The 26,039-nt window shown below is 41.0% G+C and overlaps 1 protein-coding gene across 5 annotated transcripts in view; it reads right to left on the minus strand.

Moving 5' to 3' along the window:
- Positions 1-3,248: 3,248 nt before the first annotated feature.
- The window catches only part of sez6a (seizure related 6 homolog a), a 250,928-nt gene continuing 228,137 nt past the window's right edge, over positions 3,249-26,039 (minus strand). The window contains exons 10-18 of one of the 5 annotated variants that reach the window (XR_005131808.1): positions 24,119-24,315; positions 23,270-23,464; positions 18,686-18,877; positions 16,964-17,158; positions 16,062-16,097; positions 14,143-14,251; positions 12,421-12,520; positions 8,153-8,231; positions 3,249-3,812 (exon numbers count right to left, since the gene is read on the minus strand). Coding sequence is in view for 4 of the 5 variants with exons in the window: in XM_037547389.1 (XP_037403286.1) it covers positions 12,358-12,520; positions 14,143-14,251; positions 16,062-16,097; positions 16,964-17,158; positions 18,686-18,877; positions 23,270-23,464; positions 24,119-24,315 (1,087 nt within the window). In the remaining variant the exon portion in view is untranslated. Of the gene's footprint in view, positions 3,813-8,152; positions 8,232-10,895; positions 12,521-14,142; positions 14,252-16,061; positions 16,098-16,963; positions 17,159-18,685; positions 18,878-23,269; positions 23,465-24,118; positions 24,316-26,039 lie in introns of those variants that run through there. The other 4 variants (XM_037547390.1, XM_037547391.1, XM_037547392.1 and 1 more) reach the window with 4 other exon arrangements.

Consider the following 26,039-nt stretch of genomic DNA (forward strand, 5'->3'; position numbering starts at 1 on the left):
TGCAGGGGGGTTTGTCTGAAACCTGGCCGGGCGCCTCTCGCCCCCCGCCGCTTCCTCCCCCGCTGTAGTTTGGCGGAGTTTGTGCTTTAGTGCGTTAGAGCGCCGTTACCGCGACCAACCCGCCGTTATTCCGCAGCTCTGTCGCCTGTACGGGGCATTACTGACGCTCGCTCGGGTGCAGGAGCACCGCTGGTTTGTGGTTTCTTAACCTGTGGGAGATGTACTGCGGATGTGCGACCACACCTGTGTATATAAAGGAAATATCGCGAGTAAAGTAGTCTTTTCTCAGGATGCGCCAGTCCATTTTTTTGCCCCCATAATGTGTAATGCACAGTCCCCTAGGCAACGGGGTGATTATTTTTTTTATAAATGCGTGGCCACAAATTACTGTACTGAGGTCATACATTACTCTATCAAGGCCACAAATTGTGATATTAAGCACAAATTCCTATATCGAGGCCACAAATTACTGTATTTTGCAGCCAGAAATTACTGTACTGAAGCCATATGTTATGAAAAGCTTAACTTGTGGCCTCAAGATAATCTAGTAATTTATGTCTTTACTATAGTAAATCTTGGCCTCCCAGTAGGCCGTGCCTTGCACATCTCCAAGTTGGCCTGGGAGTGGCTTGGGGAATGAGCTGGAGGAAGTTGCGGGGGACAGGGTCATCTGGGATTCTCTGTTCTCCGAACTGCTACCGCGACCCTATCTGGACTAAGCGGTTAACGACGATGATGATGATGATGATCTTGGCCTCAGTATATCAATTTGTGGCCATGCCTTATAAAAACAATCACCCCCTTTGGAGCTCAATAGAAGTGCTCATCTTTAGGGAAGTTTGATGAGTGAGAATTGCTCACAGTAGTGGTGAAGGGAACCAGGCGTCTGAAGTCCTTAAAGCCTCTAAAAGCTCCCTTACAGAAAGTTGCGACTCTGTTGGGCTGCTAATGAGAAAAGGGGCAAAAGGGGATGCGTCAAAAAAATCCCTGAACTAATCTCGTACATTTGCGATAGCATTTAAACAACACTTCATTAACATGGACTCACCGTGTGCTCACTGTCAAAGACGAAAATCCAGAACACTTCCATGTTCATAATTCGTGCATATTTCCATCTAAATGTACACTCACCTGCCACTTTATTAGGTACATATGTGAAAGGTTAGGTTCACATGTTAGTGAAAGGTTGGACCCCCTTTTGCCTTCAGAACTGTCTTAATTCTTCGTGGCAGACTTTCAACAAGGTGTTGGAAACGTTCCTCAGAGATTCTGGTTGGTTATTTGAGTTCCTGCTGCCTTTCTATCATCTGGAACCAGTCTGCCCATTGTCCTCTGACCTCTCACATCAACAAGGCATTTTCGTCCACACAACTGACCGCTCACTGGATATTTCCTCTTTTTCGGACCGTTCTCTGTAAACCCTGGAGATGGTTGTGTGTGAAAATCCCAGTAGATCAGCAGTTTCTGAAATACTCAGACCAGCCCGTCTGGCACCGACAACCACGCCACGTTCAAAGCCCCTTAAATCCCCTTTCTTCCCCGTTCTGATGCTCGGTCTGCACTTCAGCAAGTTGTCTTGACCGCCTCTACATGCCTAAATGCACGGAGTTGCAGCCGTGTGATTGGCTGATTAGCTATTTGTGTTAATAATTGTTGTGTACCTAATATAGTGGCAGGCAAGTGTACTTTCTTATATAGTTTAACAAAGAAACCAACAAAACAGGCTGAAATTGCATTGTATGGCTACTGTGAAAAGGGTTTAAGGAGCTGCTCTTGTTAAACACGTTTTATTATCACCGGCTTTGCTCTGAAACCACCCCCTCTCTCCCCTCCGAGTACATCTAAAGAGCTATGTTCTTAAAGTTGCCAGGCTTCGTTTGACATCTGGGTCCTGCTACCTACTGCTCCCTTACTGACTGCACCCAAAAGCGTACAGTAGATTTTCTCCAGTACTCCAAAGATGTTGTGTACAGCCAGAGCTTTCTTCACGATCAACCGCGTCCTGTGATGTAACATGGTCACTTCAGGAAGACGTAACCCGAGAATCTCAGAGTAATTTCTTCCCAGTTGGTCAGGCACTAGAGGGCGCAAAAGAGCCCAAAGAAAAGGCCTGAGGAGCTTTTTTGGAAAGATCGCACTCTTTAGATGATCCTGTTTATACAGACAACATTCACTGTTTCTTTTTGACAGAGCAGCGTAAAATATCGGTCATATTTTTGAACCTTTTTTCAATTCCACACTGTTAGAAATGAAGCTTCTGTGCAGGTACACTTTTCATTCATCAAGGTACAAGCAATGTAAATGTGCCCTCAAAGCTACAGCAGTGGTTTTAAGGCCTAGTTGTGTACCTTATAAAAATCAAATGTAGTTCTACTTTTTCATAACCGAATGTTTTAAAGCAGAACAGTAAAATAAGCCTGGAGGCGAGGCGGGGTGTGTGGAGTCAATACAACTTCGAAAATATCATTTCAGTGCATTGTGGTTCAGTTATGTTCCCTGACTAAAGGTACTGAGATGAACCCTTAAGGGTCCCACCCCAGTGATAAGAGGGGTACTGCCCCAGTGACAGTTTACTACCTCTTTTCTGTGAGTGCAGTCATAGGACTTTGTAATAGTGGGTTGCTCTGTTTATCTGTGCTGGCTTGCCGCCTTTTACTTAGCAGCAAGAGAGTAAAAGCTCGGCAGGACTTATGCTGGCTCTTACATAAATTGTCGAGTAACCTTTCTAACTAAAATACACACTGTCACCAGAATCAGTCATAGCTGTTCTTATTCAGGATGAATTTCCCTTGTTGGTTCAGAAGGTCTCAGGGTTTGCCATGATTTTCCATGTGGTGAAAGCAGCGTATGCTGGGTCTTGTGATGCACATAAATGAAATGGAAACCATTCCCAGATGGCACAACTGGCACGTGCCAGGCAGAGAATGGAGTGCAACTGGTGTTCATTCATGATGTTAGAGAGTGCCAAGCTCATAAGCTAATCAGCAGTGTTTAATATTTACTTGTAGATTCTGCTTGGGTATGCAGTTTACAGTATATACTAGTGGGGCAAGCAGTTTACAGTATATACTAGTAAAGTATACAGTATGTTGTATATACTAGAAATAGCATTCTGTACACTGCACACTGTACCAGTATATACTGCATTGTGTAGTAGGATATACTGTATACTGAAGGCTGTGAAACCATTTAATGCTTGTCTCACACTATTACTGTACAGATAATCACCAAAAAGGACACAAATCATATTGGTTTCGAATAGTCGAATAGTTTATTTACAAAGCATTTAGGAAAGAAAACCCCATGCAGGTTCACTGGTGCCAATGCCGTTAATAGACTGAGTAATGATAGTATTAACACACTGGTCTCTGAGTGTCGCTGCGGCATAGTTGGATGACACTGGACACTCGTTTGTTCTCGAGTCTGAAGCATGTCCCATCTCATGATATAGACACTGAAAAACACTCTGATATTGTCTTTCCTTATTTTGTACATTTTGTATTTTGTCATAGTTTGTACTCAGTGGAAATAAAAAACAAAAAGAACAAGAAGAAGAAGAAAAAGAAAGTTGGGTCATCGTTGCTGAAGCGCTACAAAAATAACATCATATTGTCCCCCATCTTTTACAGTGTTGGCAGAGGTCCTCTGGAGAAAAAATATACTGTACAAGAGCTCAGCGGAAAGAGAGAATGGAGAAATGTGGGAAGGAGGAGAGGAACAGAGGAGGAGCTGTCACAGAGGAGGAGAAGTGTAGAACATGGACAGCCACTGCTCAACAGTCTCTAAATAGACACCTCATATTGTCTCGTCTCCTGCAACGATAAACATGTTCGTGAAGGACTTTTTGGAGCGACACTGATACGATGAGCAATGTAGGTGACTAATGTGGGCCCGGTGAACTTACACTGTATGTCCAAAAGTTTGTAGACACCTTAATTTCCAACGTTTTATCTGAAATCAAGGGTATTAATAAGAAGTCTTTCTGGGCAGGCTTTACACTAGATGTTGGAACCTTAAATGGCCACTTCTATAACTTAGGAATAGCTCAGCCAGTTTGAATCGAAGTTCCTGTAGTTACTGAATAACAACCCTTGGTATGTCATAAGCCTGGGATTTTAAGCGGTTAACTGCATTTAGCCACAAGAGCATTTGTGAGGTCAGATACTGACGCTGGATGATCAGTTCTGGATCTCCAGCTCATCCCAAAGGTATTGAATGGAGCTCCATTACTGCAGAGAATGCAGCTCCACTGATCCACAATCCAGTGCTGGGGGGGCTTTATACCCCTGTAGCCAACACATGGCATTTGGTATGGGGACCTTAGGCTCATGTGCAGCTTCTCCAGAGCTTCGTATTTTGTGTGCCCAGCCTGTGTCAGTAATGTATGCACCTTAAAATAACTCCCTCATTAAAAGTGGTGTCTGGATATTTTTGGACATATAATGTACAGCTGTGATTTTAAACAATTTATATAATCAATACCATAATTCTTGGCCCGGTAAGTTTATATTCTAAATTATTCTTCAACAAATCTTGTAAATACATCATTTTCTAAATTGTACAGCACTGTGCAAAAGACGGAATCACTCTTCATTTATTTAATCTCCGTTGACAACAGCCAGTATAAGTTATTCTGTTTGTTCTACGGAGATTAGATATCAGATAATCCACTTGCACAAAAAAAAAAAAATAAGTGAGCAAAAAACTGGAGTAAGAAATATTAAAATGAGGCTCCTAACAACCACCTGGAAGACCTGGTAGACACCAAAACTGCCCTCAACAGATAAACAGCACTGAAAGCTTTGATCTTTGAGAGAAAACCAAGCTCCACTCTCGATTCAGATCTGAATCCACAGTCCACCTCTCCACTGTGAGAAGACGACTCAGCGCTGTGGGTCTGAAAGGATGTGTAGCTGATCGAGAAGAACCTCACAGAGAAAAGGAGACGGACACACCAAACAAAGAAGCTGAACAATGGACTGACCACCCCAGAGTCCAGACCTCAACTCCACTGAATGGGTTGGATTGCTTCAGAAAATCAACCAGCTTCTAAGACTGAACTTTGAAAGTGTGGGAAAAAAACATCCCTACAGATTTATTTGAAAAGCTGAAAGTGAGTCTCCTGAAAAGAATGGAGCTGTATTAAAGGTGAAGAGACGCACTAAACACCGAAAACTACCATATTTTATTTAGTTGTTGAGGCGTTGGTGTCATTTTCTGTTAAACATGTTTTTTGTTTTTTTCCTGCTGCTGAAAAATGAAAAACGTAAAAGCCGTTTTGACTGGAAATGAAATAAATGAAGCGTGGTCTTTGACTTTTGCACAGTCCTGTATATTGAATGCTTTTCTTAGGTAGTCACAGGTTGAATGCACGCAGAGATGTTTTTACAAATAATATTAAAGTATATCAAATCTTTTGCACAGTAGAAACCTGTAGGCATAAAACAGAAGGTACACAGTGGTTTTAACACATATTTGAAAGAAGAAAAATTTGCATGCAATGAATTAATGTAAAATATGAATCCATTTAGAATGGATTTCTCAGACACAGTTGACTGCAAATAAATCTGAAAGCGTGACTGGCAGCGCACGATGAGTGAAAACAAACCAGAAATCACTTTCCGACTAAAAGTTACGTTCATTTCCTTTGAAGACATTAAGTGAAAACAAATCTGAAGCATTCAAAAAAGAAAATGTGGAAAATATTTGAGAAATTAAAGGAGAATTCCACCAGTGTTCCAAAATTTTGGCATAATTCAGTCGGAAACAAAGTCATTCAGAGTGGTTTGATGTGAAATGGTTCATTATAGAGACATGTTACAGTTCTTTACAGTGGTGCTGATAGGAACCATGATGTCTATAAAACAAATAGCCATTTTATTCACTACCCAAAACCACCAGGCAACCTACACTTCTGCGCTTTTAATGTGTAAATCTGATCAATGTGTCCAAAATCTGGCTACAAAACACAGTTTCAATATCAGTTGTGTGTTCATGATCATTTCATCTAATAACTTTCTGTGAGGGAGCTTAGAGGCTTTAAACTCTTCAGACGTCTGGTTCCCATCACCACCACTGTAAACAATTCCGACTCTGTACGTTTCTCCAGAACCGAGTATTTCAAATGAAACCATTCTGAATGACATGGTTTACATCTTAATCATGAAATGAATGGAAATTATGAAATGTTGGTGGACCTGCCTTTAAATCGTGTGATAAGCACAGTGATTATTCATTGATATGTGCATGTTTTGTTCAGTGTAAATAACAAACTACCCACCAAAGGTTTGGGGACAGACCTTCTTGTGTCATTTTGAAATTTGATTGGCCAATATCCAACATTTTCTATTATTATTTTTTTCTTCCTGAGGCCCATTTATGGCATTTGTGTTGTCATATGAACAAAAAACAGACACAATTAATTTTACAGGGCCATTTTCCAACCTCTCTATATTCCATAGAATTAAACAGGCTGTTTATGGTTAATGGGTTCTTACAACTGATAAATGTCAGTGGATCCTATTCTGATCTGCTGGCATGTGTTGTGCCTCACAAATTCAAATGTTTGCACCCCAGTTTCCATATGGAATTGGAATTTTGTCATTTTTGAAACGTCAACAGTGTTTACATACTTGTATAATTTTCCTACCAAACGTTTTTCAGTTTTCCATAATACAGATCCATTTACTAAGTAAGAAAACAGGTATGTGCTAAAATATTTGGAGTCAATTGCACGGTCACTTTTACAGTAAGCAACAAAATCGAAACAGCTTTGTAAAACTGCTGCAGGTCAGGGACACTTTGATATCATTGCACATGTTTTATAGTACTTGCCAATACTGATACCATCATGAGTAACCTAGTTAAAATGAAACAGCTTATGTAAATTAGTGCAATGTACCATAACAATTAAATCATTAAAATCGATCTGATTTTAAATGAAGTGCTTTAGCTAGCTGCATTACATTAGTTACCCTGGAGTGGGTTTTGTTCCACATCAGAAAAGCGCTTCCGTACAGCTGTAGGTAAAGTATGTTTCATAGTTTTGATCTTTCAAAACTCTCTTTCAACAACAGCAATAGGAGGAGTCACATCTGAGGCTAATGCGTCCGAAGAGCTCACTATTTGTGCTGTTGGAGTCTTTTTGGATGGTTGGCTGGTTGAGCTCTAGTTGAATGTCCTCTAAAGTGAGATTTTAGAAATCTTGTTCTTTGGTGATTCACACTGTATATTTGAATAGACCATCATGTACAGACAAAGCCTATCTATATCTGTATACAATCTATATGCTCACACTGTATGAAAACGCTCGATCTGATTGACCTGCTATGTGAAACGCAGCCTCTACAAAGCTCTGTCTATGAATAATTATTAATAATAATTAATGGTTCATTGAAAATAACACACTGTAGGCAGAAGTACTGAGCAAACACACTGAGAAACTGAGCTGCAGCAGCCTTGCTAACTTCACAACACTGTGTACTGAAATTAAAACCAGGTGGTGATGTAGGACAATACGGTCTCTCTACAGCCAATTTTATGACAATTAAAAAAAATCAACGTATTTATGTTTATAGTGATGCATATATGGACTTTGGTGGTTAATGTTCACTTTTTTGCCTCTGTTTTGCTAGCCTACATGTCTCCACCTGTATTGGGAACTGGTTGTGATTGTGTGTGTTTAAAAATTGGTCACAATTCCTGGCAGGAATATGCCACAGCAGAATGTTTGAGGTGACCAGCGACTTTGTCTGACTGTCACAGCGTCAGTAACACTTCCCTTAATGCAAGCAGACTCCCATTCACTGTCAGCATGAGTTCATTAGTGCAGCAGTGCAAAAGGGCTTATGTCACATGGTATCAGGTGTTATGGGATGTTGCTATTGGTGCGTTTTTATCAGTATGAGTAACTAACCATGGTATGAGGCCGATATCCGATACCATCCCTACTGTAGTTTTTTTTTAATTTTGAAAAATATCCCCAGACATTTGATGGCCAGTCTGTTTGTGTCTCAGTACTACTGCACATTCTGCAAGGCAAAGCACAGGTTTGACAGCAGTGACCATGAAGGACATCACATGGTGGCTGGTGGTGATCAGACAGGGATGTCATGCCTTGGTGTTGTCATGCACCTCCATCAGGAGGCCTCACCTCATCGCTCTTCTGATGGTGCAGCCACACAGGGACAGACACACAGAGCCTGTTAGTTATCACGGCAGGCCAGGCGCGGCTGATGGAGGAGAGGGTATGGGAGAGGGGGTGCAGGGTCCGGCCAGCGGGGTCCGTGACAGGAGCACGTAGATGCAGAGAGATTGAAACATCATGAGAACTCATCAGTTCTCATAGTTCATGATCCACAGCCATGCATTTAGAGTGGGACAAAAGCTATGCATTGAACCCCACACAATTCTCTCTTTATCTCTTTCTTTGACAATTCAATATCAAAAGGGAATTTTATTAAATTTCTGCATCATTTAGTCACTGAGATGTAAACAAAGTTAGAGTTTTGGGATGTGAAATGTGCCAGTGTAGAGAAACTTATTGAGCCAGTATTTGTTCACAGTGGTGGTGATAGTAACCAGATGTCAAGAGTTTAATTACATGAGATGCTGTCTAACGTCTAAGACGTTGTTTTATGTCAGTTTGAAACATTTTTTATTACAAATAAAAATGATCTACTACTATTATGAAGACATGTTGGTTCACTGGCAGTTGTGGATAGTAAATAAAATGTCTATATTTGTGTTGTAGACATCCCAACCCCTGGTTCCTATCACCACCACTGTGAGGAAATCTGAGCCAGTAAGCTTCTCTATAATGAAAAGTTTCACATCAAACCACTCTGAGGGACTATTTATATCTCAACAACTGCATTATGAAAAATTGTGAAAAATTGGTAGACTTCCCCTTTGAAACGAATACTTACAGAGGACCAACTTTTCTATTGGTCTCCCTTACAGTAAGAAAAGATGGATCTGATGGCTGCACGGCATTTTTGCCACACATTTTTCTAGAGGTCTTTTTGAAAGGTTTCTAGTTTTCTAAAGTATTTCTGAATCTTTGAAAGGCTCTGTGTGGTTGGTTAATCTTTATTTAAAGTCCCAGGGAACACAGCGTAAAATAGAAGAATAAGTTTGCATGATACTAGAATGGAGCGCTATATTAAACATCCGGCAGTTTGAATGAAAAAAAAAAAAGACAGAAATTTAATCAAACATGGTTTTAAAGTTTCTTATCAGACATGAAAACTTTCTGGGCGTGGCCTAGTATTCTAATGAGTGAGCATGATTGACAGCCCTCCATCCGACACTATTCCCATGCTGCTACACCACTGAAGCAGATCTAAACACTGTGGTGTTGTGTTGTAGATTATTCCTGCCGTGTCCACTCTGTGTGAATCACTGTCCAGCTTTCATATGGTGACAGAGCCAGTCCATGAGGAGCCTGGCCACTTCCTATTCCCCACGTTATATAAAAAACAGGACTGCTAACCAGCAGAGGGCGTCCGCGAGGGAGACTGAAATGAATGGGAGTAAAAACAAAAAGTTAAAATAGGTTCTAATCACTCACCCAGAACTAATTTTAGAAAGTTGAAGGATGTATTTCAATAATAAAAAAAAACAAAACAAAGAAAACTCCTATATATTTCCTTTTTCCTACAGCAAACGGGTTTTGGGCAGAGCTTTACTGCTTGAGCGGGATGATTGATTGGTGAGCGGAGCAGCTCATTGGCTGGGGTTTCTGTTTTTAGCTTGAGTTTAAAAGCTCTTAAAAATATAACAGTGGTGTTAAAATGTCTTACTATATTCTTTGTTCAGGAAATGTTTGTATTCTCTTGCATTAAAAATGTTTCAGCATTTATAAAGTGATTTTACTCAAATTCTCAACCCATTCATTTTAGACTCGCTCGGGAGCGCCCTCTAGTGTTTGAGAAATCCGGAAGACATTGCAGAGCGGGAATTCTCCTCTCTACAAGTTCTCTGATGGTGATGTCCTAAAGGAGGTAAGGTTCTTCTCACTGTACAGCTGGACGTGCATCCAGGGAATGCTGGCTTGGCTGTCTGAACATTATTGCTACCTCAGTTATTCTTGCTGGGTTGTTAGTTTTCTCTCTGCAAGTTCATTCAATTCAAACACAGAGCCAAATTCTCTCCATTCTGGCAAAACACATCAGCCATTTAATGGACTACAGACATTTATCCACAACACATAAGTTGTACATGTATTTTGTGTGCCCACAAGATTTAGATTCCTTAGGGTTTTAAGTCTATTTTTGTTCTACTTTTGACTGATTTCTCTGATTAATCATTAAAGATTATTTAAATACTAATATAGTCAAAAGTGACAGTCCCAGACTAAATATTTACATCTGTATAATATAATAATACAGAGGTGACTGTAATATATAGTTTGAAATCAAAAGCTTTTCTTTAATGATCTCTCCATGAAGCGTAATGAAGCAAAACCAATCCTGTCAAGCCTGTTTTTGTTAACGTGACCTCCAGCTTAGCGTTCTTTAACCTCTTTAACTCCTCGGGACCACCAGTGGTTCCAAAACACAGGTCATGTTCTTCATAACGTTCATATTTCATAAGCTCCATTCAGAAGCTGGGCGTCGTATGAGGCTGTAGCTCTTCTCTCCAGTCTAATAGACGGTGATGTCATTTTAAACCCTTATAATAAAAGAAGCTGAACTTTGTTTTTCTACTGAAAGTCGACCCGTTTTCCCCCAAATCTGGGCTGTAAACTATAAACAGACGGCGTCTCTTCAGTGATCTGCTCTGGAAACATCACTTTAATAAAATAACACATAGAGTGTCTGAGATTTTTGGCTTTCAGTAAATTGTAAGCGTATAATAATATGTTTATGACCATAAAACACATGTTCTGTTAATCTGAGGGGAGCTTTCACAAAAACAAATAATAAAATAAAAAAATTCTATTTATTTCATGCAGTTACTGAATAATTAGCCTTATGATTGTATGATGTAAATTCAGATGGACAAACCAAAATTCACCCTGGAGAGTAAGAAGTTAAAGACAGTGACTGATGGAAATATAATGAAAATATATTAAAACACAAAATAATTTCACCTCCCACTGATCCTCTTCTAAAGGGCCCATTCTATATTTTTCTTGCATTTCATTTTTTTACCAAGTCCACATTTGAGAGGTTTTATGAACCATAATTCACTTTTACAGGACCAAATTCCAACCTTTTCCATTCAAATTAAACAGGTTTTTTTTATTACTGTGCTTTGAAGACTGATATATGTAAATGAGCTCTGTTCTCATTGGCCTGTTTTGATTGTGCCTCTTTCACAGATAATGAAACACTTATTTATACCTTCGATGTAAATGGGGCTTTAAGCCGAATAGATGATATCTATAAATGTGTGTTTTTTGTGACATCACAAAAACGATGACTTTAAAACGAGCTGTTTTTTTTTTTCTATGAGCAAAGATGCTTTGAAACTTCAACAAGTTTTTACATACTATATCAAACTTGTTCTTTTCAATTAAACATGGAAAAATCAACTTTTTATGATATGGACCCTTTAAATGCTTCAAGCTTCAACAGGATCAGGACATCTACACAGAAGGAATACACAACACAGAAGGATGCTGATATGGATGAAATATAAACGGATTAGGATCCACATTCACTCGACGATAGCTCTTTCGCACTTGTGGCCTTGCGGTTCTCATGTGTGCCCGCCAGTGAGGACCACAAGGCCACAGGATGCCCCAATTCTCATTTTCCCAGAGTCCTCTATGTGCCCTTCACAGACTCAGCAGTGCTCCCTTACATGACGAAGACATTCAGATGTGAATTAAAATAGATTTGTTTACTCGTTTATCTTGTCACTGAGCTGCATTATGCTTGAAATCTGGATCGAGCTGTTGTAGATTAGCTAATTACGTAAAAATGAGGATGATTCAGAACATAATTTCACTTTTAAACTCTTCTCTTCATCATAACGTCTCCCTGTTGTTGATGTCTTCGAAGTTCAAACCTGAAGAAGGACTTTGGGCTGGAATGTGTCCAAGCTCTGGCCTTCAAACTAAGAATACTGCAAGATCCCATTGGAAACCATTCTTGCTAAACCAAGTGAACTGGGTGCCTTGCTGAAGCATCAGAAAGTGACAGCTGTATCTTCCACAAACCAATCAGTCTTCAGTTCTGACTGCACAGGGGAGGGCTTCAGTGCGACAGGAGCATCTTAATTAATGCCGGATTTATTGGAAGCGAGAGTGAGAGACCTCGGATAGGAATGGAAGTGATATGGAGTGCCCTCTGCTGGTCGTGTGATGGTATGGCAGGCGAGGGAAGAGGAGCTGGAGGTGAGAAATGGTCAGGAAAGGACAACGGTGTTCTGGGAGTCCACGTCTCTGAGGTTCAGGGCGTCCATACTTACTCCAGTCTCGTAGATGGGGTTGTCGAATGCAGACTCCTCTGTCATGTTGTCGTAAGGAGGTAAAGATGAGCTGGGCAGCTGAAGGGTCTTCCCCTGGACTCTACATGGAAAAAAACAGAGGTGAAGTCCACTCTCACATTGCCTCATACGGATTACTAAAGTTTGTCTAAACCTCTGATCAGCACAATACTCAATACAGCACTGCTCATTTTCCTAAAATACTGGAAATATTGAATGACACATCTAAAAATGCCTTTTCTTTGTGGTTTATAATATTTAAGTCTACACTGTAGGAGTTCTGATATGCAATCATATGCGAACGTTTGTACACTCCTGGTCTAATTACATGTTTTGTTGATTTTCTAAGTGAAAACATAGTAACAAGTAAACATATCCTCTTAAAAACTTTAATATGGCATTTGTTTAGGTAGTTTTAGTGTGCAGTATTTGCTGAATTGAACATATTGGGGAAAATATATTAATATAAAATGCGCCATAACTTTTGCACAAGCCACATTTTATTTTTAACACTTTTTTCCAATATGTTAAATTCAGGAAATAAACAGGAATTGTGCATTAAAACGTGCAGAAGTGTGCTCTCTGTAGAGGATCAGTCAGAAAATCAACAAAATGTGTAATTTGGCCAGGGGTGTTTAGTCTTCTGCACATGGCTGTAGTTCTCTTCATTACTCTGGACACATTTTTTTCCCTAGCTTCCTATTGGAAGTCTGTGAACTTGAACAGGAATAGCACATTATAGCAGAGCCGGATTATGAGGAGTCTGGCCACTTCCTATTTCCCCTGTTATATCAAAAACAGGACTGCAAACAGCAGAGGGCGAGTGAGCGAGTCCTTAATGAAAGGCGTGAATGGAGCAAAACGAAAAGTTACAATAGTTTCACTTGTCCAGAGCTTTCTTTTAATTTTAGGAAGTAGAAGGATGTGTTACACTAAAAAAGCAAAGAAAACTCACTGTATGTTTCCTTTTTTTCTACTCCAAATGAGTAATGCTAGCATTACTGCTACTGAGTGTGATTGGGTGGCGAGCGCTCACTGCCATCATGGATAAACATGAGGCGCTGTTTTAAACTCCTGTAGCTCGAGTTTAAAAACCCTTAAAAATATAACAGCGGTGTTAAAATGTTTTATTATATTCTGTGTTCAGGAAATATTTGTATTCTCCATATCAACCCATTCATTTTGGACTCACTCGGGAGCGCCCCCTAGTGTTTGAGACATTACAGAGTGGTGATGTCTCCTCTCTACAATTCTCTGTTCTCTGATTACAGTCCTTTCATTCATTCATCTACAACAAATTTGGTTCTATTTTATTGAAAAAGCTGATTTCAAACACACGCAGTGTTGTAATCAAGACCACTAGATCTGAGTCTAAGTCAAGACTGAGACCAGATTAAGATTTTTTTAATTAAGCTTTTGTGTTGCAAAAGTGTGTGAGCCCTTGATGCAGTGAAAGGACTGTTTTATTCTGGTTTTGTTGATATTCAATAATAATTCAGCTTCCAGTTGCCTCAGACAGAGGCATTGAACTCGGGTGTTCTAGACAACAATCAGTCCACCTTACCCTGAGATCGAGACAAGACCGAGTCCAAATGAGGTCAAGAGACAGGACTACTAGGTTATGGTGTCAAGACTGGACTCAAGTACCTACAACTCTAATGCACAGTGACAGCAGCTGAAGAGGGAATCACTGAGGCTACTCACTTTGAGAAGTAGAGGTAAATGCCCAGTATGACTAGTAACACCGCCGCCACAGGAACCATGACTGCAATGGCAGTTTTGGTGCCCTCTGCACCGAGGTCAGAGCTGACCACTAGACGAGGGAAAAAAAACAAAAAAACAAAAGCAGGCAGAGTTTCTGTAATGGGTTAATACAAGCTGTAGAGACAGGCCTCCACTGATCCAGGCACATATTAAAGGACCACTCCACTGAATTTCACCCTAATCTCTATGCCACATATCTAATGTGTGGTCAATAACACAAAAAATGATTCTGATGCACTTTCCTGCCCTTACGACAGAACAGGAACTGTGTCAACTCGAAAAACACTTATAACAGAAGCCAGTGGGCAGCTGCTGAATGCAATAAATGTTTGTGAGATATATTTTGTAGTACATTGTCATTAATGGTGTTGCAAAATGAAAATGAATTATGGTACAACACGAATTTGTGTTTTTCACACGCTCTGACTGAACTGAATGCCGCAGATACCTCAAATCCTTCGAGAAAGTGAATAAAACGGTGTAAAAGTCAGAGACCACTCTTCACTTACTTAATTCCCATTCAAAACAGCCATTAAGTACAAGTTCATTCATTTTTCAGGAGATATTTCTGGGAAGATTAGACGTAAGATGTAAGATGGGGGTTTCAAAAACTGATTAATAGCTACAGAGAAAACAGAATTCCTAACAACCACCTGAAACACCTGGTAGACACCAGAACTGTCCCCATCAGTTAAATAGCACTTAAAGCTTCCACCTTTGAGAGAGAGGAGAAAATCAAGCTGCTTCAGATCCGAAAACATCCACAGGTGTTTCTGTCCATCCTTCCACTGTGAGAAGACCACTCAGTGCTGTGGGTCTGAAAGGATGTGTAGCTGTTCAAGAAGAACCTCACTGAGAAAAGGAGACGGACGCACCAAACAAAGAAGCTGAACAATGGACTGACCATCCGAGAGTCCAGTTTGGTCACTTCAGAAGCTAAACCAACTTCTAAGACGAAACTTTGGAGGTGTGTCTGCAGATTCTTTGAGGAGCTGAAAGTGAGTCTCCTGGAAAGAATGGAAGCTGGAATAAAGGTAAAGAGTGACTCACTGAACACTGAAAAAGTCTATATTTCCAAAAGTATTCACTCGTCTGTCTTCACACGCATATGAACTTGAGTGACATTCCATTCTTAATCCATAGGGTTTAATATGATGCCGGCCCACCCTTTGCAGCTATAACAGCTTCAACTCTTCTGGGAAGGCTTTCCACAAGGGTCTGGAGTGTGTTTATGGGAATTTTTGACCGTTCTTCCAGAAGCACATTCGTGAGGTCAGACACTGATGTCGGATGAGAAGGCCTGGCTCACAGTCTCCGCTCTAATTCATCCCAAAGGTGTTCTGTCAGGTTGAGGTCAGGACTCTGTGCAGGCCAGTCAAGTTCTTCCACACCAAACTCGCTCATCCACGTCTTTATGGACCTGCTTTGTGCACTGGTGCGCAGTCATGTTGGAGCAGGAAGGGGCCACACAAAATGAACAACAGCTTCATGTCTTGGCTGGAAATTAAATATATGAAGAGTGGTCTCTGGCTTTTGCACAGTACATGTACAGCATTTATTTATAAGTGTTTCGAGTCAAGTATTGGGAAAATCAAAGATGCGGCACATAAAGATTAGGTTGAAAAATGCTGGGCTGTTACTTTAATGCAGTTTGCTGAAAAAGGGGTTCCATCTAATCTTGTCATATACTTGCTCAATGATAAGATGCTATAAATTAGAATCATGGCCTTTAACAGCACCATATGATGCAGTAACAGGAGTCATAATAATTGAAACCTCTAAAACTAGCTGAAAGGCCACCTGCCATAAAAAAGCCAGAATAATTTGATTAAGTCTCCCAATGTGAGAGATAACCTTACCGTCCAATCTGTGCTCATTAACATCTCCCCCGGTGGCTACAAAGGAGAAAAGGCAATTTTCAGAAGCATAATTGAAACACCAGAAGGAAAAAAAAAAAGTACGAAAAATGAATTACTAGGTAAAAATTGCGTAAAAGTGATTTAGAACGCTGACAGGACTTAAGGCACTTAAAATAATGGAGACTATTAAGGGAGGCCTTTTGATTAAGTGTTCTCATTTCCCCCAAAAGCAGCACCGTAGTCTAAACGGCACTATTCAATTTGTAACGGCTTTAAGCAGGAAACATCAGTTGAATCAGCTTTCGATTTAACTAATGACTTCAATTAAAAATTTAAGAGACAAGATAGCCAGATAAAAAACAGCAGTAAAAACTTCAGTAAGAAGTCCTCTTCCCTCAAGCTTATTAGCACAAACTGCTTCCTCTAAGGAGCTTCAGCTAGTCTTTGTCATATTTGTCATGGTTATTTTCTCTTTCGTGCTCATGCTAACAATCGCTTCTGGACCTAATCTCAACCTTCTCTCACTGGAGAAGCCCTACCTTGTAGCTCCACCTTTCTGGCGTCCCGTTATAGACTAGTCCGTCTGTTGATGTGCTGACAGTTTGTGTTAGCCCTTCATCAGTGGCCAATTTCTGACCTTGGAACCTCTCTTGGTTGGATGTTTGAGTGGTGGATCGGTCTCCTCACCGCCACTCAAGTGGCCAATGAGTGGAAGCAAAAGGTAGGTGTTTCTAATAAAGTGGCCCATGAGTAGAAGTGCAAGGTCAATGTTTCTAATAAAGTGGTCAGTGGGTGAACGTAGAAGGTAGGTGTTTCTAATCAAGTGGCCAGTGAGTAGAAGTATAAGGTCAGTGTTTCTAACAAAGTGGACAGTAAATGTATTTCAAGAACACAGTTCCTACCCCTGCATGCAGGGGGCATCCCACTCCACTGAGAGGGATGTCCCGGGAGGCAACGGATGGTGGCCTCCCCCTGGAGCTGATAGCCAGGTCGGCAGGTGAAGGTCAGCGTTTCCCCGGCCTGGAAAAAGGCTTTCTCGGAGCTCTGAATGGCAGTGGAAGGAGCACCAGGGTTACTGCAGGGCTCGTACCGTTCAGCTGGAAAAGAACAGTTTAATGTCCTTTTAGTGACTTATCAATTACATTAGCAGTGAAGTGACCTGTGGAATAATTTCACTGATAATAGAGTAACTGAGAATGTTAATAAAGTCAACCAATTAAAACAGACTTAACTGAACAACAGCAAACCACGCAGTCTTTTAAATGTTCCGATTTCCATTGAAAAAAGATAAACAAGAGTCTTTAAAAAGACTTACAGGAATGCTTACTTCTACCATCTTTAAAAAAGTGGTTCTTCATGGGTTTTTCATTAACAGTAATGGTTATATATTGTAACTGTCAGAATAAAACTTCATCTCTCCAAAAAAAATCTGAACTTTCAACGTTAAAAACGTCTTAACTTTTTTAAATACATGGTTCTTTGTCTGGTTAAATGGTCAAAGAACTATTTTTTATACTATATAGAACTGTTTCTCACCATAAGTAGAATTTAAAATGCATTATCATAATTCAATGGCAAAACAATCACTACAGTTTCACTGAGAGGATAAAAACAATGATTTTTCTTCGATTGAGTTTAATTAAACTCATAATATTTCAAAAGGAATGAGGGAATTCTTTTGCCTACTTAATGCGGTGATCCAGTGAACACACAACACAGCCATTGCAGTGCAGTGTAGAGATCCACTAGGTGGCGATGGAGGGCAACAATTTAAACCCTTGCTCTCTACTCTGACTGTACTCAATAACAATCATCCTCTTACTGAAACTTTTATTTAAATGTAGATTGTAATGTGTTTGTCATTACTGTTGAAAACTTTTGCATCAATGTTTCAATAATGTAAAAGCAACTAATTGTCTATCTATATTATATTCTAGACATATATTTATGTAAAAGTGACTGGTTTGGGTATACATGTGTGTATTTATGTACCACCTCCTTGTATCTACACTCACTGCCCATCTTATGCGCTCCACTTACTATATAGGAGCACTTTGGAGTTCTACAGTTACAGACTGTAGACTGTTTTTGGTGGCTTTTCAGTTTTTGACCAAATCTGAAAAGGCCTATTTTTCTTTACGTTGTGCGTAAATTTCATGAAGAACAGACCAAAAGAAACGGCTCAGGAGCACCTGGAAAAAAGTCTGGTTCCACTGACTAACATTAGAAGAAAAGTCGTTTTTTTGCTTCTCCTGTAAAGTGACCATTTTAGACATACAAGGTTTTCTTCTGACAACAATTTCTAGAATTCCACATATTTCAAAAGTAGTGATAATGAAACATGAACTGGGCAAACACTGCAAACAGATAATGACAGTACATTAATGATCAGTTATTTAACTTAGTGGCCCCAAAATACTTGTAATATTCAATAAAACATCTTAAAGCATTTCATGTGGATCCGATTATATTTACTAAATATACATTTCTAAATCTCCTGTCAAATCTGGACTGTATAAATGATTATTGCATATGAAACAGCACAAGCGATGAACGTGATCAGTAACTCGACGCTTGTGAAGGGTCGCGTATGCGGCAGGGAGTGGTCTGTTTACTGGACTTACGGACACACTTCGGCAGCCTCTCGCTCCACTTGGGGTCGGCCGTGTCGCGGCTGTAGCAGGTGAGGACTCCGGGGCCGGACAATGAGTATCCCTTGTTGCACACGTACTGGACGCTGGAGCCTACGGTGAAGCGGGACCCCGTCAGCACCCTGCGGCCATGCTCCACCAGACCAGGGTCCTGACACGTCATCACTGCACACATACACATTTTTGTGACATTATTCTTGATGAGGTAATCAGAAATCATTTATGAGGTAAACCCCAAATCACAACTGGGGGCATTCAAGTCTGAGGGAGTGAAGTTGAGCAACTGGTGTTGAAGAGACAGAAATGTGAAATGAATCCTGTTCCACGATGTTTGGATCTGTAACCTGAGTGGCTAACTTAACGTTAGCTTAGCAGGCAGACTACAGACCCAAACAGTGCTCGACACCACAGTTTAGGCTTGGTTTTGCGTGACTGCTGCTCTGAAACAAGTGCAGGTGATAAAGACTAATGTTTAAGAAAGCAAAACGCAAGTGAAAACCTGACCTCAAAGCCAATAGAAGCTGTTCTGTGGTATTTGAGACCATAGGGTTTTGGCTAAGTTTGCGCTAGCTTTGTTAGCAAGTCAGATGCCACAGCACAGGCATGACTTCAGCTAAGATGGGCAGTCGAGGGCTGGAGGTTAGGGAACTGGCCCTGTGACCAGAAGGTTGCCGGTTCGATCCCCAGCACCGACAGTCCATGACTGAGGTGTCCTTGAGCAAAACACCTAACCCCCAATTGCTCCCCAGGTGCTGTGGATAGGGCTGCCCACTGCTCTAGGCAAGTGTGCTCACTGCCCCCGTGTGTGTGTGTGTGTGTGTGTGTGTGTGTGTGTGTGTGTGTGTGTGTGTGTGTGTGTGTGTGTGTGTGTGTGTGTGTGTCATTTCACTTCATGGATATGGTTAAACGCGGAGGTGGAATTTCCCTGTTTGTAGGATTATAAAAAGTATCATTTAACTTAAACTATGTGGGCCAACTGCTCTCATAATTCCAGAGCTTCTTTCACAAAGACATGAGGTGTGAGGATGACTGCTGTCCACTCTCAAAGCAGGACACAATATGGTCCGCATTAAAAATGAACAGGCTCAGATATTGAGCCCTTCTGGCTGTTGCATCAGACAGACGACTGAAACTGGAGTTCATAAAGAACAACGGAGATGAAAGATGTAAACAAAGCAAGTGGGATTTATTACTGTTCTCTCTGGAGGTCGACCCCTAGATACCTGCTACTTAAAGGGCCCATATCTCACATACTTCTTCTTTATTTACCAAAAACAGCTATTCGTTTTTCATGTTACTGTTTCCCAACGTCTCTTTATCCCTTAGAGTCAAACAGGCTTTTTTTGTCACTGTGTCTTTAAGACTGATGTATGTAAATGAGCTCTGCTCTGATTGGCTCTCCTGTATTCTGCCTCATTCAAAAAGCAGTCCGGGCTGAAACGCGTAATAACTTCAGCGTGAATGGGCGGGGCTAAACTGCTGCAGGCTACCTGCTACATTTCGTCATCACGAAAACACTGAATTCAAAATGGGCGTGGTTTCCATATGTGGACTGTATGGAATGGGGGGGGGGGGTGAACGGTATGTTTTGAAGTGTTTTCAGTGGCTACATTTTATGCGTCCATTTTATCAGCTCCACTTACCATATAGGTGCACTTTGTGTTCCTGGAGTCTAGCCCAGAGCACATTGGGCAGAAGGCAGAAAACACCCTGGACAGGCTGCCCACCAGTCCATCACAGGGCAGGCATACGACATACACATTCACACACACACTCACACTTACAATTTGGTATCTCCTATTCGCTTGGTTGCATGTCTTTGGACTGTGGGAGGAAACCAGAGCACCTGGATTAAACCCACGTAGACATGGGGAGAACTTGCAAACTCTGCGCAGAGAGGACCCCTGGTTGCCCAGCCAGGGGATATAATAAACAAATAAACGAATGAATGAATGAATGAATGAATGAATGAATGAATACGATGGGTTCCCCTTTTGAGTCTTGGTTCCTCTCAAGGTTTCTTCCTCTTCCTCTTGGGGAGTTTTTCCTTTCCACTGGCTTGCTCATGGGAGCTTGGACCTGGATTTTTCTGCAAAAGCTGCTTTGTGACTATGCCTGTTGTAAAAAGTGCTATATTAATAAACTTTGACTTGATTTTCTAAGTCAAGTTGACAGATAAGTTGACACATTTCAGTGCCCAAATACTGTTTATCTGCTGAATTCAACAAATGATCATGGAATAAAGGTTATGTCACGTTCTCTATTTAAGATTTTATTTCTTTCCATGTTAAACTCAGCAAATAACCAGAAATTGTGCATTTAAATTTGCAGAGAAAAGCTATATAAGTGTGTGCTCCGTACAGGATCTGTTCACTGTATAGAAAATCATAAAACACGTCATTTCAAAGTGTTTCTGTACACAACTGTGAGCCGCCTGTAGGTGGCAGATTCTCTCTTTGCAGTTCTGTTTCCAATGATTGCCGAGTTCCTTATCTGAGTATTCAACTCTCTGATTTCTCTGTAGTTTATGTTACTGTGTGCGTATTGTTCAGCTACATCTATCACATCAAAAGCCAAAAGACACAGCGTGACGTTGATGGAGAGCATACATTAACGAGAATGTTGATGCTGGAGCGGTCCAGCTAAGCGCTAGACGTTAACGTAGAATTCCGCTGTATGAGGAGAATCTTTACTAGAGTAAATCACCACGCTAACACCGAAACACTGAAGGGATGCAGCCGCGCCTCCACAAAGCCCACCGAGAGATAATTTAATCACCATTTAATGACAACGCTCATTAAGCTGAATGCCTTTTGAAACGACTGTAATCTGAGTGGTGTATGAATAAGAGCCAGATACACAGAGCGCTTTACGTTGACTATTGTATGATTGCTTGGAATGCTTGTGAGTCAGAAAGCATAAACCGTATGAACATTCATCAGCTAGTTAGACAGAATGGCTGCGGATGTTGAGGCTATAATACAGGGAATAAAAAAACCCACATACAGTACTGTGTTAGTCAGAGACCACTCTTCCTTCATTGGTTTCATTTATAGTCAAAACGGCCTTTAAGGACACAGAAGCCGCAAAAACGAAGTATGATATACATTTTTTCAGCGTTGTGTCCACACTCATGTTCTTTTCAGGGGACTTGCTTTCAGTTTTCCCAAGAAATCTGCAGGATATTCTTCCACACCTACAAGGTTCAGTCTTAGAAGATGGTTGCATTTTTGCTTCTCACAATCCAAATAATCCCAAGTACAAATTTAGATTTACCATTCCATAAAACCTTACTTCCTTAAGCTCCCATATGGTCTAGTGGTTAGGATTCCTGGTTTTCGCCCAGGTTCGACTCCCGGTATGGGAATGAACGTTTGGGCAGTTGTGGGCTGGAGGTTAGGGAACCAGCCCTGTGACCGGAAGGTTGCCGGTTTGATCCGCTCGGCTGACAGTCCGTGACTGAAGTGCCCTTGAGCAAGGCACCTAACCCCCAATTGCTCCCTGGGTGCCGTGGATAGGGCTGCCCACTGTGGGTGTTTCACTGCATGGATGGGTTAAATGCAGAGGTCTAATTTCACAATGTGCAAACACAGTGACAAATGGTTCTCAATTATTATTCACCTCTCAGATGTTCATGTTCAGATGTCCTTTTTCTCAGTAACGTCTAACAGTTCTGGTGTCTACCAGGTCTTGCAGGTGGTTGTTAGGATTCCCATTTTCATTATCTTTTAACCAAACTCCTGCTTTTCCACTCAATTTCTTTTGACCTTCCCATTTGTAATATAAGTTATCTTCTTCTCTGTAGTAACGTTATAGTCCTAGGTTGAGGAGTGGGTGAACATGCCCCTGAATTAATCTAGGCATGAAGAACAGTGTATCAATCTCGGGAGTGTAGAATTGGTAAAAAGTCACAGCAGATTGTTTGTCTTGCTTGTGAAGTGTATTACGCATTTCTGCAGTAGCAATAGTAGCGTGAGGAACTTCAGTGCAATGGGCCTAAGAGCTGTTCGAAGGAGGTTGGCTGCTGTTCTGTACCAGGTACGATGGGCAATTCCACAAATATACACTCAAAATAAAGACTGTTAGTTTGTTACAGATTCATCATACAGATATGCCAGTATGACATTTTACACCAATCAGCTCAAGTGTTCTGTAACAAAGCAAAGCTCTGTATATCATATCTGGGACAATTCATCTCTGTGGTCTGAGGGAAAGGCAAAGTTGAGTTGATATGCATTTTAACTGGATCAACAATACTCACAATACCATGGAAATCAATCAATGACAACACCTACAAGTGTCCTGGGCATCCCGGGCATTCAAGTGGTGGGTTAGCAGATGTGTGGGTGGACAGTGTTGGGGGGTCTATCTCAGCAGTCATTGGGTGGAAGGCAGGATACAGCCTGGACAGGTCACCAATCCATTGCTGGGCTATAAAAGCACTAGAGGCTGGCTAATACAAACCATGCACCTTAGATGGGCTACAGTGTGCTACAAGGGAGGGGTTTGTCAATGTATTGAGAACCACAGTGTTCCTCGTGATAATCAGGCACTGACCTTTCTCACAACTGGGCACATCTCCACTCCACGTGAGGTCCCACTGGCACATGAGGATCTCGGAGCCCACCACCTGGAAGCCTGGGTAACATTGGTAAGTCACCACTGTCCCATGGATCAAGTCGGGATGGGATGTGCTCTTCCAACCGTTAGGAATCTCCGGTAGCTCTGAGCATGTGTCGTTCCGGGCCACCTCTGCAGCACAAAGGGGGATCAGAGAAGAAGGGGGCGAGGGGGGGGGTTAGCATTATGCTAATCAGGCCATTTTGAATTGATCGAGTGTCTGGTCAATTTTAGCCGGATCGTTAGAATAGGGCTGATTTGTGCTAGCAATTTTGCAGTTGGCCATTGACCGTGCTGGACCCGTGCTGAGTGCCAAAAGCTCGGTGCAGCCAAGTGGACAGGGATGGAAAGGGGGCATGGTGCTGAGGTGACACAGCGTGCACCATTTTGCATGTAAATGAGTCCACAGCCAGAGAGCACTATGCCATCCATTCACAGTGATTGTTCACAGTGCTATGTGCCAAGGTAAGGCACTGCCAAGCCGGCTGGCAGGACCAGCGCTTGCTGTGACACCGGTGGCTGAGGGGGCTGCCGCCCCGCCAATGTGACTCATTTAGGCAAAACAAGCAAAGATGGAACAGTCCGTCATAGCGATCATCAGTCTTTCTGGTTTTTCAGGAAAAATCCCCAAAAAACAAAGACTGTACATTCACCGCTTCTATTCCCTGACCTTGCAGTGCTGTCACATGTTAAAAAATGAACCAGCGCCCTGTTCCCTGTCCCTTTTGTAGAACACAGCTTTTTACAAAAAGTGTCATAAATCTAACCGTCATCAGCGCTACCCACCGAAGAAATGTACCACAAAGCCGTTGTTGTAGCCATAGATGTTTGTGGCCGGATCCGACTGGAACTGGATGGTCACATCAGCCATGGAGGTGTAGAGTTTGAATTTGGGGAGAGTGCCGCTGTACTGACCCAGGATGTTGGCTGTGAGGTCATCGCCATCATAAAACGTCAATATGTCATTCTTACCAAGATGAAGGCTGCAAAAGGAGACATAAATCCATAGTTATATAAGGCCTGCACACCTGCACTGCAAAGTGGTATCTTGTCTAGTAAAGTAATCTTAAATATAATCAAGAAATCTCCTATTGAGATTGTTGTAAGCTTAAACTAAGATTATTTATTTCTAGACATTTTCACTTGTTTTAAGCAATTTTATCAAGTAGAATTATCTCACTATATTGGCAGATAATTTTGCTTCTTTTAAGAAATGTCCTTGAAACCAGCAAAGTTATCTGCCAGTACAGTTAGATCATTTTACTTGATAAAATTAACTAAAACGAGTAAGAAATTTCTGGAAATTAGCTAGATACTCTTATAAGTGCACAACCATCTAAAAATGAGAAAGTGTTAGATACACTGACTACATCTAAGATTATTTTACTTGACAAGATACTATTTTTTGCAGTGTGTCGTCCACTTTACTGGAAACCCTTACTTTGTACTTCCACTTACTGGCCACTTAATGTCCTTATAGAGCCACTATTTAGGTGTACAGTCACAGACTATAGCCGTCACTGATTTGGAGACACGAGGTCGATGGTTACAACAGTAATCAGTATATATGGACTATTCTACCAAATTAGTTCAAACTGTGGTCCCACATTAAAAATGACTATTTACAAAAACAAATAACTCCCCAAAATAGTGCAATATGTAGTGACATAGCTAAAGTTTTCGTGTAAATTCCCAAATAGCACAGGTATTACAACAACAACCAATCAGACTGTGTCGTCAGAATGAACTGATGTATATAGTATCATATAACCATGCTGGACATGATATAGCCATAAAATATTCAATGTGCTACAACCCCAATTCCAATGAAGTTGGGAAGTTGTGTAAAACATAAATAAAAACAGAATATGATGATTTGCAAATCCTATTCAATTGAATACACTACAAAGACAAGATATTTAATGTTCAAACGAATAAACTTTATTGTTTTTTGCAAATATTCACTCATTTTGAATTTGATGTCTGCAACACATTCCAAAGAAGTTGGGACAGGGGCGTGTTTACCACTGTGTTACATCACCTTTCCTTTTAACAACACTCAATAAGCGTTTGGGAACTGAGGACACTGATTGTTGAAGCTTTGTAGGTGGAACTTCATAACGCGCCACACATTTTCAATGGGAGACGGGTCTGGACTGCAGGCAGGCCAGTCTAGTACCTATATGTTTGAACATTAAATATCTTGTCTTTGTAGTGTATTCAATTGAATATAGGTTGAAAAGGATTTGCAAATCATCGTATTCTGTTTTTATTTATGTTTTACATAATGTCCCAACTTATTGGAATTGGGGTTGTACATGCATAGCAATGTTCTGACGGTGCAGGTCAGAGAACATGAAAAAAGATATTAAATGAGGTGAAAAAGTTTCACATTTCTGGCTACTTTGCATTTCTGCTTTGATGTAAAATATGCCACTACCTGTCCCAGCGAGATCTGTGAGAGCACTGGGGAGGGATGCTTTGTGCTGGATCTAAATCCAGAGCCATATCGAAGGGCGCCAACTTGAAATAAACACTGAATAATTCAAAGATTTCCTGGCTAATGAATATGTAGAGTTCCACGCATGTATTTGCGTAATGGGAATAAAATGATCCATTTATGTTAATGCTCCATTTTCGCCCCCATTTGACTAGCTTACTCTCACCAAGAGTACAGCAATAGCTTCAAGCAAGCTCCTCTGTCATT

The sequence above is a fragment of the Pygocentrus nattereri genome, chromosome 18 (assembly GCF_015220715.1).
Source record: "Pygocentrus nattereri isolate fPygNat1 chromosome 18, fPygNat1.pri, whole genome shotgun sequence".
NCBI classification, from domain to species: domain Eukaryota; kingdom Metazoa; phylum Chordata; class Actinopteri; order Characiformes; family Serrasalmidae; genus Pygocentrus; species Pygocentrus nattereri.